The sequence below is a fragment of the Hippoglossus stenolepis genome, chromosome 10 (assembly GCF_022539355.2).
Source record: "Hippoglossus stenolepis isolate QCI-W04-F060 chromosome 10, HSTE1.2, whole genome shotgun sequence".
NCBI classification, from domain to species: Eukaryota; Metazoa; Chordata; class Actinopteri; order Pleuronectiformes; family Pleuronectidae; genus Hippoglossus; species Hippoglossus stenolepis.
In genome coordinates this window covers 8,249,276-8,262,500 of record NC_061492.1, presented here as the reverse complement: position 1 = coordinate 8,262,500, position 13,225 = coordinate 8,249,276, and the positions used below count along the sequence as shown (strand labels likewise).

The 13,225-nt window shown below is 40.5% G+C and overlaps 2 protein-coding genes across 3 annotated transcripts in view; both read left to right on the top strand.

Moving 5' to 3' along the window:
* Window positions 1-4,833, top strand: part of myo10l1 (myosin X, like 1) — a 45,186-nt gene extending 40,353 nt beyond the window's left edge. For both annotated transcript variants that reach the window (XM_035169110.2, XM_047341795.1), the window contains exons 38-43: window positions 552-688; window positions 898-1,021; window positions 1,448-1,801; window positions 1,891-2,067; window positions 2,172-2,363; window positions 3,316-4,833. In XM_035169110.2, coding sequence (XP_035025001.2) covers window positions 552-688; window positions 898-1,021; window positions 1,448-1,801; window positions 1,891-2,067; window positions 2,172-2,363; window positions 3,316-3,420 — 1,089 coding nt within the window. In that variant the 3' untranslated portion in view covers window positions 3,421-4,833. The remainder of the gene's footprint in view (window positions 1-551; window positions 689-897; window positions 1,022-1,447; window positions 1,802-1,890; window positions 2,068-2,171; window positions 2,364-3,315) is intronic.
* A 2,963-nt stretch (window positions 4,834-7,796) lies between these two features.
* Window positions 7,797-12,848, top strand: pttg1ipa (PTTG1 interacting protein a). The gene is made up of 7 exons (XM_035169039.2): window positions 7,797-8,048; window positions 8,806-8,858; window positions 9,143-9,251; window positions 9,523-9,625; window positions 10,146-10,211; window positions 11,220-11,266; window positions 11,999-12,848. Exons 1-7 carry the CDS (start codon window positions 7,958-7,960, stop codon window positions 12,034-12,036), a joined length of 507 nt encoding a protein of 168 aa, XP_035024930.1. The 5' UTR covers window positions 7,797-7,957; the 3' UTR covers window positions 12,037-12,848.
* Window positions 12,849-13,225: the final 377 nt, after the last annotated feature.

Here is a 13,225-nt window from a genome sequence, read left to right as displayed (position 1 = left end):
CAAGCTCCCCATTGACATCAGGACAGCAGAAAGTCTACACATCTTCCGCCACAGGCTAAAAACACATCTATTGGCTAAGAAGATGGTCTAAGTCAAGTTGCACTTGTATACTGCACTTACATGTAGCACTGTACAAACACTGTAGTTTGGATTTTTAAGAGCTAATGTACTAACATGATTCTTGCTGTTTTGAGTTTGTACCCTCATGGTTGAAAGCACTCATTGGAAGTCGCTTTGGATAAAATGTCAGCTAAATGATATGTAATGTAATGTAAAGGTCAAGAGATGGCTTATCAAAAGGACAGTTGTAGAGTAAATCAAATCTAAATTCCCGGGGCAAACGACTTATGACAATGGCGGTCATGACAACAGCTCCCATGATCCCACGCTGCTTCACGATGTCATCAAACTAGGTCTTTTGTTATTGTTTCAATTGAGAGACCCAGATAGCGGCCAGAATTACAAATATCGTACATTTAAGATCCAGTTCTAGATCATATAAATACATTTTAGAGTAGAAACCAACCAGTGTTCATTTGATGCTCCTGCAGGTTGTGGAGAAGCTGATCAGAGGTTTGGCCATGGAGGAGAGCAAGAACCTGTTTTCCCTGTTTGAACACAACGCCGTCACAGACCGGGCTCTGGAGAGCAGAGTGATCGTGGCAGACGTCCTGGCAAAGTTCGAAAGGTACATCAGTTAGTTTACACCGTGGATCAGCAGTTTTAATGTTGTTGCAGCTTAGTTTTGTCATTTCAAGTTTACTTTATAATTTTAATCATTTTCCGAGGCTTTGTGGCCGATTTCCATCCTGCTTTAATCTACAAGATTTGCACTGAGTTCAGTTGTTTTGCTGTTTATGGGTGTTTTGCTGGATGTTTCTGTGTGTTGTTTTCCAGGTTGGCTGGAAGTGAAGAAGAGGAGGAGGAAGGAGAATGGAAACTCTACTTCAAACTCTACTGCTTCTTGGATGTGGAGAGCATGCCCAAAGAGGGAGTGGAGTTTGCCTTCATGTTTGAACAGGTGAGAAAAGAGTTACACTAACTGAGAGTGATATAAATAATTTCCCTCTAATTAAAGACAAGCACATTTTTCTAAAAACAAATAAGAACATTATGGATTAATACAAAATTGATTATATTTATCATTATATTTTATTATAATTATACTACATTTCTGACTTGTGTAGACCTTGTATCACACAATAACGTTGTGATTTGTTTATGAAATAAATACAAAATAATCATATTTATCCATAATTAAATGACTCCTGTGCCAACTTACTTGTTTGTTTACCATCTTTTGTCTTCAGGTTTTTAAATAAGGCCATGTAACATTACTTATATTTATATCAAGACAGAGACACTTCTCATTCTTATTTGAAAACATAAGGCTATTTAATCCATATGTTAATTATGTAATATGTGTTGCTCTCTGTTTCTCCGTCAGGCTCATGAGTCTCTGATAAGTGGTCACTTCCCGGCGTCAGACGAGACTTTGCAGCACCTGGCGGCGCTACGTCTCCAGTATCTCCACGTTGATGCGGCAGGTCGGGCCGGGTGGAGTCTGGGGACTGTCTATCCGACTGGACGTCTCCGCAATCGCATCCTCCACTCCACCAAGCCTGGCGTGGGGGCCGCAGGTGGAGCTGGAGCAGGCGGAGGAGGAGGAGCGGGAGACGGGAAGGGCCTGGTGGGAGGACCAGGAGGTGTCGGCCCCGGGATCGAGAAACGAAAGACCCCAAGCTTTCTGGACGGGACCCTGAGGAGGAGCTTCAAGACAGGGTCACTGAAGAAGCAGAAGGTTTTAGAACCTTTACTACAAATCCTGCATACTTTGAAGTAAAAAAAAAATACTATCAAATATAAGACGGCTGATGTGTGTGGTTTCAGGTGGAGGAGGAGCAGATGTTGGAGATGTGGGTGAAGGAGGAGACGTCTGCCACCCGGACCAGCGTCCTGGAGAAGTGGACCCGGCTGCAGGGAACTCCGCAGCACCAGGCCATGCTGAAATACATGAGCATCATTAAGGAGTGGCCCGGATACGGATCGACCCTGTTCGACGTGGAGGTGAGCGAACAAGAAGAGAAGTGGGACTGTGCAAGAAAATCTCAAATAATGTCTTTTAAAATCTGAATCACACCTTTCCCCACCTCTCTTCCCCCCCCCTGCAGTGTAAAGAGGGCGGCTTCCCTCATGATCTGTGGTTGAGTGTGAGCGCTGACAACGTGTCAGTTTATAAACGAGGGGAACCCAAACCTCTGGAGACCTTCCAGTATGAACACATCACCTTCTTTGGAGCTTCGCAGCCCTGCACCTACAAGATCATTGTGGACGAGAGGGAGATATTCTTCGAGACTCCACTGGTGAGAGCTCATTCTTCTTCTTCTTCTTCTTATTATTATTAATTCACATTTGTATTCATATTTGTGTTTATCCATTTAAGCACTGCAGTGACTCTCTTCTGCATCAACCAGAGCACATGCAGGGGCAATTTGAGTATGAGCGCAGGGTTGTGAGTGAAAGCATAAAAGAATATGAAAACGTGAAATCAATAAGTCCTCCTCTCAAACTGAAGGACCACACTCTTAAATAAAGAGAGGAAAAAGAAATTCATAGAGTCCCAAGTGTCACCACAGTCACCACCGTTTTCAGCTCGCCATTACCCAGACTCACTCTGTGGTCACATTGTTCTGTTCACCTTCAGCTTTCGGGTCCATTACCGCCGCCGTGCTCTGTTACTCTCTCAGGTTTTAACGTTAATCGATATTCGGTAAAACCAACGTAATTTGGTTAAAAAAACCTTAAAAGTATTGAGATCGGTACCAAACTGCTTTACTGAGAAGTGAGTGTTGTATTTGAAGATTATTTTCTCAGTTAATCAATTAATTGTTTGATATATAAAACATGCCAGTAAAAATGCCAATGGAAATGTTCTGAATATATTGGCATTTTAGGTAAAAGAATTACTAAATAAACTATATCTATATTATAAAAAATAGTTGCTCTATAATTTTCTGATGAGCGACTCATTGATTAAATATCTAATATCTTTGGTTTTGAACCTTGGTTTGGTCTTAAGTTTCTTTTGACTAATGTATATAAGCAAAATCGTGCAAAAACCACCGGACGGATTTCCATTAAACTTGGTGGGAGGATGCGGTGTCGGTCAGTCAAGAACCCACTAAATTTTGGTGCAGATCCAGGAATTTTTTTCCACATTTTTCCACATTTCTATTGATTTCTCAGAGACTCAGACATGTTTAAGGGACTGGTATTCATGATACAAAACAGATTGATATCTTTTTTACTCTTTAGGTCGGAGAGGTCACCAAGATCATGAGAGCCTACATCAACATGATGGTGAAGAAACGTTGCAGCATCATGTCTGTGACCAGCGTCGGCAGTTCCTGGGCCAGGTGATCGCCACCAACCAGCCGGAGCCCTCGGTTTGTCCAGTGTCGATCAGATGCCTCGGCCTTCTTCGTTGGTTGGTTGGTTTTGGATGGAGGCGGTCGCACCAACCAGCTAAACCTCATGGTTGACTCGAGAGTGATGTGGAAGAGCGTCAGAAGCCTAACGGGGGTGGGAAGTGGACACGGAGGCCAAACGCACACTCTCTCCTGGCCTGGGTTTCACTTGGGATAAGGGAACCGTTTGATAGATGAGCATGACAAAGACTTTCAAATTACATAACCCCCTCCCTCCAGTTGTAGTCCTGCATGTAGGTGTTCAAGCACAATCCAAACTTCTCTCTGCTTTTCATTTCCGGACAAACGAACCTCAGAAATTTACAAGCACAACTCAGCCGCCTCAGTCTGTCCCAGGTGGCCGCCCCCCATGCACTGCCAGACAGAAGAAAAGCCACATGTCCTCACTTCAGTTCCTTTCTCACTCCTCCTCCCACGTCCAGAGTCTCTCTCTCTTTCTCTTCACGTGTCCTCATTTCCTGTTGCATCCTTATTTGCTGTCGGTATTTCATTACGATGCTGAATTATTGTTCTTGCTTGCTTTCTCTCCGTTCTCGTCTTTTTAACCGTGACATTGTCTTGCTTACACCACTTTGTGACTGAGAAAAAGGACTCCATGATGACCATTCTTCTTCAGGGCTACTCGTCGGTGCCACCGTGTGGCAACAGGAGGTATATGCAGCCAAATGAAGTGGCTTTAAATATTTCTCAACACTATCAAATCGATATTATTGCGAAGAGAGAGTGCAGGTTTTGCTCTGGAGGCTCTGTGGTCCCGTGACGCAGAGAGTCTGTGCATGGTGAGAGCCTGGCGTGGCTCTATAAAGAGAATATCAAGCAGAATATTATGAGACAAAATGTTTCCCTATCTATGTCTACATATAACACACGCAGCATAAATCTACTGTATATTCACATACATGTAAACATGAACTGATGTATCGTTTTGTACTGTATATCACAATATAAGAGTTATTATTGAATCTCCAGTGGCCACTGCACTGTACAGTATATAGATGGTGCCACACTAAATGCAATGTGACACCTCTCATGTAAAATACATGCAATGAATGGTGTGACCGCTGTGTGTGTGAATCTGATGCCAATACATCCTTCACTGGCTGTGCCATTAATGTGACTCACTCACAGGCTATTGACATTTTACAGTGTTTTAATGGATTTATCATCAGTGTTTTCTGTGGGAGTCGCTTCCAAAGCATCAATCGGAGGCATAAAATATTGTAAATCTGCGTCAGCTCGTTCTACTCTCACGCGACTTAAAAACGTAAAATGCATAAAAGCTCCAGATTGTCTCCGTTTTCAAAAATGTGATTTTTACTACTGGTACTACTCTTATTACTGTACCCCCAGCTATCTTAACCACCCTGAGGTGCTGTGTGTGTGTGAGTGTGTGTGTGTGTGTGTGTGAGAGTGAGTGAGTGTATTTATGGTGTTATCCAAACTGTTGGAAAAGAGAGGAAATGAATTATGAGAAAAGAGAAATAATATTACTCAGTGTATTCCTTGGAAATAAGACGTATTTACATGACTAACCTTCGCAAAGAATGGTGTCGTGATTTAAGGGGAAAGCATGGGCATACAAGGGAGGGTTTAGGGGTTATTTATTTCTTATTGTACCGTGTGTATTGCAGTGGGTGTGTTTGGGAGGATAATGTGTTGACAATGTACTGGAATAATTTTTTATTTGCGTCTCAGTGGAAACAAGGGAACAGATAAAGACACTGTGAGGAAACGGGATCAGAAATGGTTTCATTGTGCACTGGGAATGCTGAGAGTCATCACTGCTCTGTGTGTATGTGCGTGGTTTTTTTCGGGACTGAAAGTGAAATCACTGCTCCGTCAGTATCACCTGACAATGTGGCACTGCAGGTATACAGCAGCATCCCTCGTGGGGGACACCTCCAGAGGACTAAGTGCACAACAACTATCCAGGAAGGAATACATTAGTAACATGGAAACAATAACACAATCCAATAAACTGTCAAATTAGGTTGAGCTAAAGGTTATGACCTAGTTTTCAGAACCAACAAGGATTTAAATCTTTGCCCCGAAAATGTTTTCTTGCTTCTGAAGTTGAAGTTGTCTGTTGTGTATCTGCAGTGCAAATCCAGGACTTTAGAAATACTGAGGTCATGACTCGGAGACCCGCAATCTCTTTTCCTTTTCCACAAGAAAAGAAATAAAGAAATTCGAAATGTATTTTTATGGCTTTATTAGTAGAAAGATTTCTAGTTAGGCAAATGGAAAGAAAAGTGGGAAAAGAGGGTCCCCGACCTGTGGTGGGTGGAAAGAAAGGAAGAAAGAAAGAAAGTGAGAAAGAGAGGAAGGAAGGAAGAAAGAAAGACAAAAAGTTTAATTGTACATTTTAAACACCCTTTGAAATGTTATCTTTTGTATTTCTAATAGAAAAAATACATGACCTCAGTGTTTTTAATTGTTCCTGTGGCCCTGACTATACAGACACACACACACACACACACACACACACACACACACACACACACACACACACACACACACACACACACACACGCACACGACCCACTGGGATCCTGCCTATAGAGTTAGAATAAACAGAACTCACTCTGAGGTTCCAGTTTGAACTTTTGGTGGTTTTAGTTCCGACTAAAATCAGTGCCAAACTCTGAGAAAGTAAAAAAAAATATATAAATAAGCCATATAATTACAGAGGAACCCGTAGCTGACTGTTCTTATTATTCTACACCTCTGGTTCTGTCTGTCACTGATATTACACTGAGGAGGAGGAAGTTGCCCTGCAGTCGCTGGAGTGGGATCAGTGAAACACACAGATCACAAATCTGTCTGGAAGGGCAACTTCACCACAAAGGGTCCTGTTATCAGCCGCAGGCGGCCAGAGTGGGGCCCGTTCTCATGTTAAGCTATTTATCATCATTACATAGTAAAATATTGTGTTTGTTTGAGAAAAAAAAAGAGAAAGAGAGAGATATGTGTGTTGTTCTTTTTTATTTGTAACTGGCTTTACAAGATTATGCTTTAATAAATTATTGGAAATTGTCCTCTAATGATTTGTTTGTGGATTTATTTTGACACACACAGGCCTAAGAAGCAGGATGATGGTAACTTTATTTCCTTAAATACTTTGAAATGCTTGTATTTTAACAGTATTTCCCTTTTAAACGTCTTCATACTTTCACTTTTATACTTTTCCAGTGGACATACTGTACATTTTGCTCCAAATGAACAAACATAACATAATCTACAGACATAATATGTTCTTATCTAACTCAAAGCCTTCTTTGCTTTAACATTCATCATCTCCTACGCCCTCAGTGCGATTTTTATAGGGGCCTCCTGGCAATAAAAATACTCAAAAGTATTTAAAATACCAACTCTACCTTGATGAGATATGGTGAAGTGACTGTTTTATATAGTGATACTTCAGTTTTATTGACCATTCACCAAAGTGCTTTTCAGTACAAATCCTATTCATGTACTCATTCATACAGCACTTCTGTATACAGCACATTTCTATCAAGCAAGATTCAGACACTATCAGGGGCAATTTTACTTATAACGGTCTATATATGCATATATACAGTATGTGTATATAATGCACAGTATACATTAATGTGCATCCATCATGCTGTGCCATCGCACTTTGCTCTAGTATGTCTCTCTTGCCGTCGGTATTAAGAGGTTTATATTTTACATATTTCCTGTATTTTTATAACATTTTATTGCCTATTTTATACTTCCTGTGTACCTAATTTAAACCTGCTAACAAGCTACCTTTTAGATCTTATTGTATATCTTTGGTCTAACATATTAAATCCCATCTCATATGGTAAACCTTAAATTGTATATTTCATCTTCTCAGTTTGAGGTTCAGTACCAAGGATCCACCCAAGGACAGAGACTGGAGATGCAGGGGATCGAACCATAAACACTCTGGTTAGTGGACGACCTGCTGAACCACAGATACAACCGTAAACAGCTTGCACACGTATTTTAGAAGAAAAGTGTAGAGTGTACTTTCATAAAAGTGGAGACGATTTGCCTGGAGTTTCAAATTTTAAATGAATCAGGTTATTACAAGGCCTATTATCTCTATGAGGTGATTTCGCGTACAAAAAAATTCTGTAAATGAAATCTTCTAAAATCTTCTACAAATTATTTGTGGAATAACAATAAGTAAAGCATCTGAAAGTTTCTCAAACTTCTGCCAATGAGAAAACACACACACACACACACACACACACGCCTTCCCTCCTTCCCTCCACACACACACACGTCTTCCCTCCTCCCTGCGTCTCCGGTGCGTAATGAGTGTGCGTCAGGATGTTGCGCTGTGTTCCTTGTGGGTGAGTTCACTTCTCGGGTTTCAGCCGGTGTAGCCGGATCACTTCCTCCTTCCCTGCGCTCACGGGTTTGTCAAAAATCTCCTCACTCGTTAAATCTGTGAAGTTACATCTGAGTTAATCTCCTGGATGATGATGGATTTGCGGATTTCGCTGCCAGCTCTGCTGCTCGTCCTCGGTTTGGCGACGGTCTTCGCTCAGTCTGCCGCACCTGCCTCAGGTAGGAGAGGAGATCGGTGACTCAGTGGTGACTGAGGAATTAGTGACAGAAAAAGTCTCTTTAACATCGATTTAATCTGTTTTAGCTGTGTGACAATTATGTTAAATCATGACTAGACAGGAAAACATACATCTTCAGCTGAGCTTTTTAGCCCTAACTTAAAATTACTCCCCCACCTATTTAGGACAACTTTATTTTAGCTTTTCTTTGACTTCAGAGTCCATGTTGGATAATGGGGACAAAACAGGACAGACAACAACAACAAAGTAGAACAATGTAGGGGGAACTTGTGTAAAGGTTGTGTTTCTGTGTCTGTTGCATGTGTGTATCGTTGAAACCTCTCAGCAGGAACAGTAAGTTTCTCTTCAGGTCACCTTCTTCTGCCCTCAGGACCTTAAAACCAGCAGAAGTAGCAACAAACAAACTGAACACACAAGAATGAACCCGTGGATACGTGGAGGCACTGAGACAAACCCAGCTGTTGTCCTGCGTGGTCTGCTGACAATAACATGACTGGTCGTATCGAGGCCTTCTGTGTTTACTGTGCTCTGTCTCCATGGAAAATGTCCTCAGAGGATTAGCAGTAGTTACAAAAACCCCAGTGGAGACAAACCAAACCTTCAAGCCTCATTTAATCAGCTCCTGCTAATCTCTCTTTTATTTAAATCGCTTGTACTTTTCCTCGTGAAGGAAAATCTGTCTTTGTAGATTGTTTAGTTCTCGCTGACTGTTTTCTTTTTGTGTGTGTGTCCCTCAGCGTGCGAGACAAAGAATGGAACAAGCTGTGAGGAATGTCTGAAAAATGTGTCGGTGAGTCCTGCGAGAAATCCTGTTGTTTCTGCTGGATTGACTTCGTTGTGCAACTTGTGTGTGTGATGGGAAAATAAGTTTCTCAGTGGAGGAAGTGTCTCAGTGGAGGAACTACAACAAGTGGCTCCTCCTCCTGCTCCACCACCTCACACTTGTCAAACTGGTTTGGACGCCTGCTCGACAGCACAAACCCACACCTGCCCTGAATACCTCAGGATGCATTGTTTGTTTGAATAATAGAGGAACCATTATGTGCTTTGGTTTCGTTTTTTTTTTTGTCACAGTGCTTGTGGTGCATCACTACCAAATCGTGTGTCACATATCCAGTGAAGACCATCCTGCCCCCCCACGCACTCTGTCCACTGAATGAAGCACGCTGGGGGCTCTGCTGGAGTAAGAGCGTGCACGACACACACACACACACACACACACACACACACACACACACACACACACACACACACACACACACTGAGGTTGTTTTTATTTTATTTATCTGCACATGACAAAAGAACAATTATTATGACATGTACATTCTCTTATGCACAGTCACACTTTTATCAAAATAACATGACACAATTCTTTTTGTAACCCACTGTGGGTTGATTTTCCTATTTTGAAGGAAGCTGTGGACATAACGTTGTGTTTCTGTCTCTGTCTGTAGTGAACTTCCAGACCCTGATAATCACCTTGGCGGTGATCGGTGGAATCATCATCATCGCCTTCCTCGTCTGCTTGTTCTGCTGCTGCAAGTGTGAGAACTTCGGGTAAGTTAGAAACAGAGGTTGTGTTTAATCTGGTTCCTTGGTTTTGCACGTTAACCCTTAGTCCGCCCTTTTCATTTCAATTCCTACTAATATGTCTTTCCCTCCGAGATATGTCAGAATATACAGATCATCACATGAGTCCACAGTGTGGCCTTCATGTTACAGAGGGTTATAGAGAGTTTAGGTATATGGATGAAAATGGGTACAGTTCTGTGTTAGATTAGAAATGGTTAAAAGTAGGAAACTTACCTTTGTCAGTAAATCATTTCACTTTCTTCATATTTGTCCTTGTGGTCTCTGTGTGGAGCTAAACTCATTTCAAGGTGAAGTGATTATGAACTGTGGGTTTTATTAGAGGAAAGGTCAGGCTAATCGCGTGGGGATAATAAAGTCAAATACTGAACATTTCTGTTTGCTTTGGAGTGGTAACCTGAAGGTTTGTGTACAGACACGATCAAACTGTGTATTTTTCCATGATCTATAACTAACCATGACCTTGTGTTGTGTCTCTGTGTGTCAGATCCTCAAGATTTGATTCCAAGATGCAGCGACAAAGCGATAAGACGAAAACAAAGCAGGAAGAAAGGTGAGCAGCATTGTTCTGTGCATGTGAAACCGAAGGCTGTGTTCATGGTTTGTTCTTTTGTGTTTGTTCCTATTTCATGTACAAATGTTTATAGTTTATCCATGAGTTTTTCTGTGCTTAAAGCATAAAGAGGAACGACGCATCTCCACTTACCACCATCCAGAAATGAAACTATTGACGATACGTGCACTCGACCAACAAGTCACTCAGTCTTAGCTGTCAATCGTCATGTTTGACCCCATTTCGACTGGTTTGTCTTCACCAGGAACAGTTTCTTCCCGCAGAGCTTTCTCCCCCTTGACCAAAAAACTCACACTTCCTTGTCCACGTAATTTTGCAATGACGTGTATTTCCTGCTACACTTATTTTTCTCCTAATATTCACTTTAAGAACATAAGCCGTTCAGACTGCGTGCAGCTTTTCCCTACAGCACTGTGGAGCACTATGTTTGTCAGCTGTAAACTTCGACGGCTGACTTATCGAAAATGCGTGCAAATTAGTTTGCTTAAAAATGGCAGTGTTTTTTTTTTTATGCACATCAAGTTTGAGTTAAGCTTAGTCAACCCCTTAATTTAGCAGTGATTTACATTTCTTCATATTTGCCTTTACAGTACAAATGCACATATTTACTTTATTTATACACACTCATACAATAGCTCCATAATTACAAATCAAATAAAACCTTTTATGGCTTTAGGGTTAGATCATAGAGTTCATGTTAACTTCCCCCTGTGTTATTGCTTTTAGGTTGTCTCTTAACAGTTAAAATATTTGTGTTGATGGTTTAAAGTCTAAGGTGTGACTGACGTACCTGCAGTAGCTTTGTTCATATCTATACCAGTTTCCGTCATAGCACAGCACAATGGCAGTGAGGGAAAAATGCACACGTCACACTGTTATCAGTCCAGACTGGTTTGTGGTCACATGACTGTTGGGAGTGTTTGAAATCTGAACTAAAGATATCAGTTGTCAGTCCACAGCTCATCGGAGAATGTTTTGTCTTCACAGGCGGTCTGAGATGAAAGAGAGACACGATGAAATCAGGAAGAAATATGGTGAGCTCTCTTTTTTTAAACATGTGCAAACACAAACAGTGCAGACACAGGATTTTCTGTTCCTTAAAACAGAAAGAGACGCTTTTCTTACTTTTGATGTGAGAATTAATGGGGATAAATTCATTATTTTTTGTCTAATAAAAACATATTGATGCTTCTTTAAGACTTTAGCAGAGGAATGTGACCATTTACCATTTTCAAATTTGCTAAACTAAGAAAGAAAGTGATACGTCTCACACATGGAGCACTACTTTCTTCTCATTGACTTGTTAACCCTTTATAGTTTATCCTTCAGTCCCACTACAGGGAAATTTGCCGTGTTACAGCAGCAAACATCAGAAAAAAGTAATAAATAAGTGCAATATAAACTTCAGGAAATGTTAAAAAAAACTTGCAATAACAATGCAAACAGAATATTTACATGTGAAGAAGATTGCACATATAATATTGAAATTACACCCACAGTAAACAGGTATTTCACAGAAAAATTTGCATGTGTTGTGTAAGGTTTTGTATGAATTTGTGTACACAGAAGATAAAAGATGTTTATTAAAAAAAACTTTTAATGGTGCTGGTAGGCAAATACTGTTTTGATACCCTTATGCTGGCTGAGTGTCCATGTTTCCAGCCTTTGTGCTAAGATAAGCTAAAAGTCTCGAGAACTCATGTTTCCCAAATGTGAAACTGTGTCTTTATATCAATGATTGACACTGACTGTCGATGTCTCTGCAGGTCTAGGTGGACAAAACCCGTACTCCAAATTTGCATGAGAGCATCAGACGGACCTCCCTGACCTCTGAGGACTCGCATCACAGACAGCAGCAGACTGCCTTGTTGTTGTGAGTGAAGACGTGAGCTGAGGATGATAATAATAATAATTTAAGGTCATAGGAGTGACTCTAGTGTCATTCAGCCAATGAACAGGAGTGTAATTTGTCACTGTAATGAACCGAGAGGCTGTAAGTGACGGAGAGAATAGGTCTGTCATGTGGCTGCTGTAGCATCAGTCCACTCATATTTATTAGATTGGTTTCATTGTACAGTTCGGAGAGAATCATGTTTGGTAGCTGAACAGTTTTTTCCCCTTTTTTTTCAAACAAATTTGTTGCATCTGTACATTTTCAAATGTCACATGTGATTTATGTTGCTCTGAGTTGCTGCTGAGTTTAGAAATATATTCAGAAATGATCCTTATTTTTTTACTTGGTGTATTTTCTTCTCATTTTGTTGTTTTTATTGTGTTGTTACTATATGTCCCACTCATAACAATTGGTTTTCACATATTAAGTTCAGAAGGAAATAACCATTCTGTAACATTGAAATGAAATCTTCAACCTAAAGCGATCACTAACAGTTGAAATCAGTCAAATTCTACCATTATGTAAAAGACTTCTTGATTAATTCTGTCAATGACACTGGACTTTTGTTGTGTTTGCGTTGCATGGTCTTCATCATGTTACATAAAAAAACATCTTTTACTTTATATTTTATGTCTTGAGTTTTTCTGGGTTTTGAAAAATTCTAAGATCATTGTATGTAACTTTAAGCAGGTTTATTCAAAATAAAGCTTTATAAAAAAAGACTTCTAGCCATGTTCAACATATTTCAACATAATTTCAAAGCGAAACATTACTATTATTGTTTGGTTTTGGACGTTACACCACTGCAGCTACCAAAACATTAACCAGTTGCAATGATTTAATTAAATATTGTTGGCTGATGATGCTGCACTTTACATGTGTTCAGTAAATACATGTTCAAAAGAAACAATGGAAAGTACTTAAAGGGACAGTTCACCAAAAAATTTAAACTCAGTCATTATCTACTCACCACTTTGCTGATGGAGGGGAGGATAAAGTGTTTGAGTCCACAAAACACTTTTGGAGTTTCAGGGGTAAACTGCGTCGCAGCCAAATCCAATACAATTGAAGTAAATGGTGACTGATTCAAACGTAAAAA

What these genes read in the sequence shown, in the direction of transcription:
- pttg1ipa (XM_035169039.2), top strand. Translation starts at nt 7,958, where the DNA reads ATGATGATGGATTTGCGGATTTCGCTGCCAGCTCTGCTGCTCGTCCTC. An exon ending in TGCAAGTGTGAGAACTTCGG is followed by an intron (nt 9,626 to 10,145) that starts GTAAGTTAGAAA and finishes TCTGTGTGTCAG; the next exon opens with ATCCTCAAGATTTGATTCCA. An exon ending in TGAAATCAGGAAGAAATATG is followed by an intron (nt 11,267 to 11,998) that starts GTGAGCTCTCTT and finishes ATGTCTCTGCAG; the next exon opens with GTCTAGGTGGACAAAACCCG.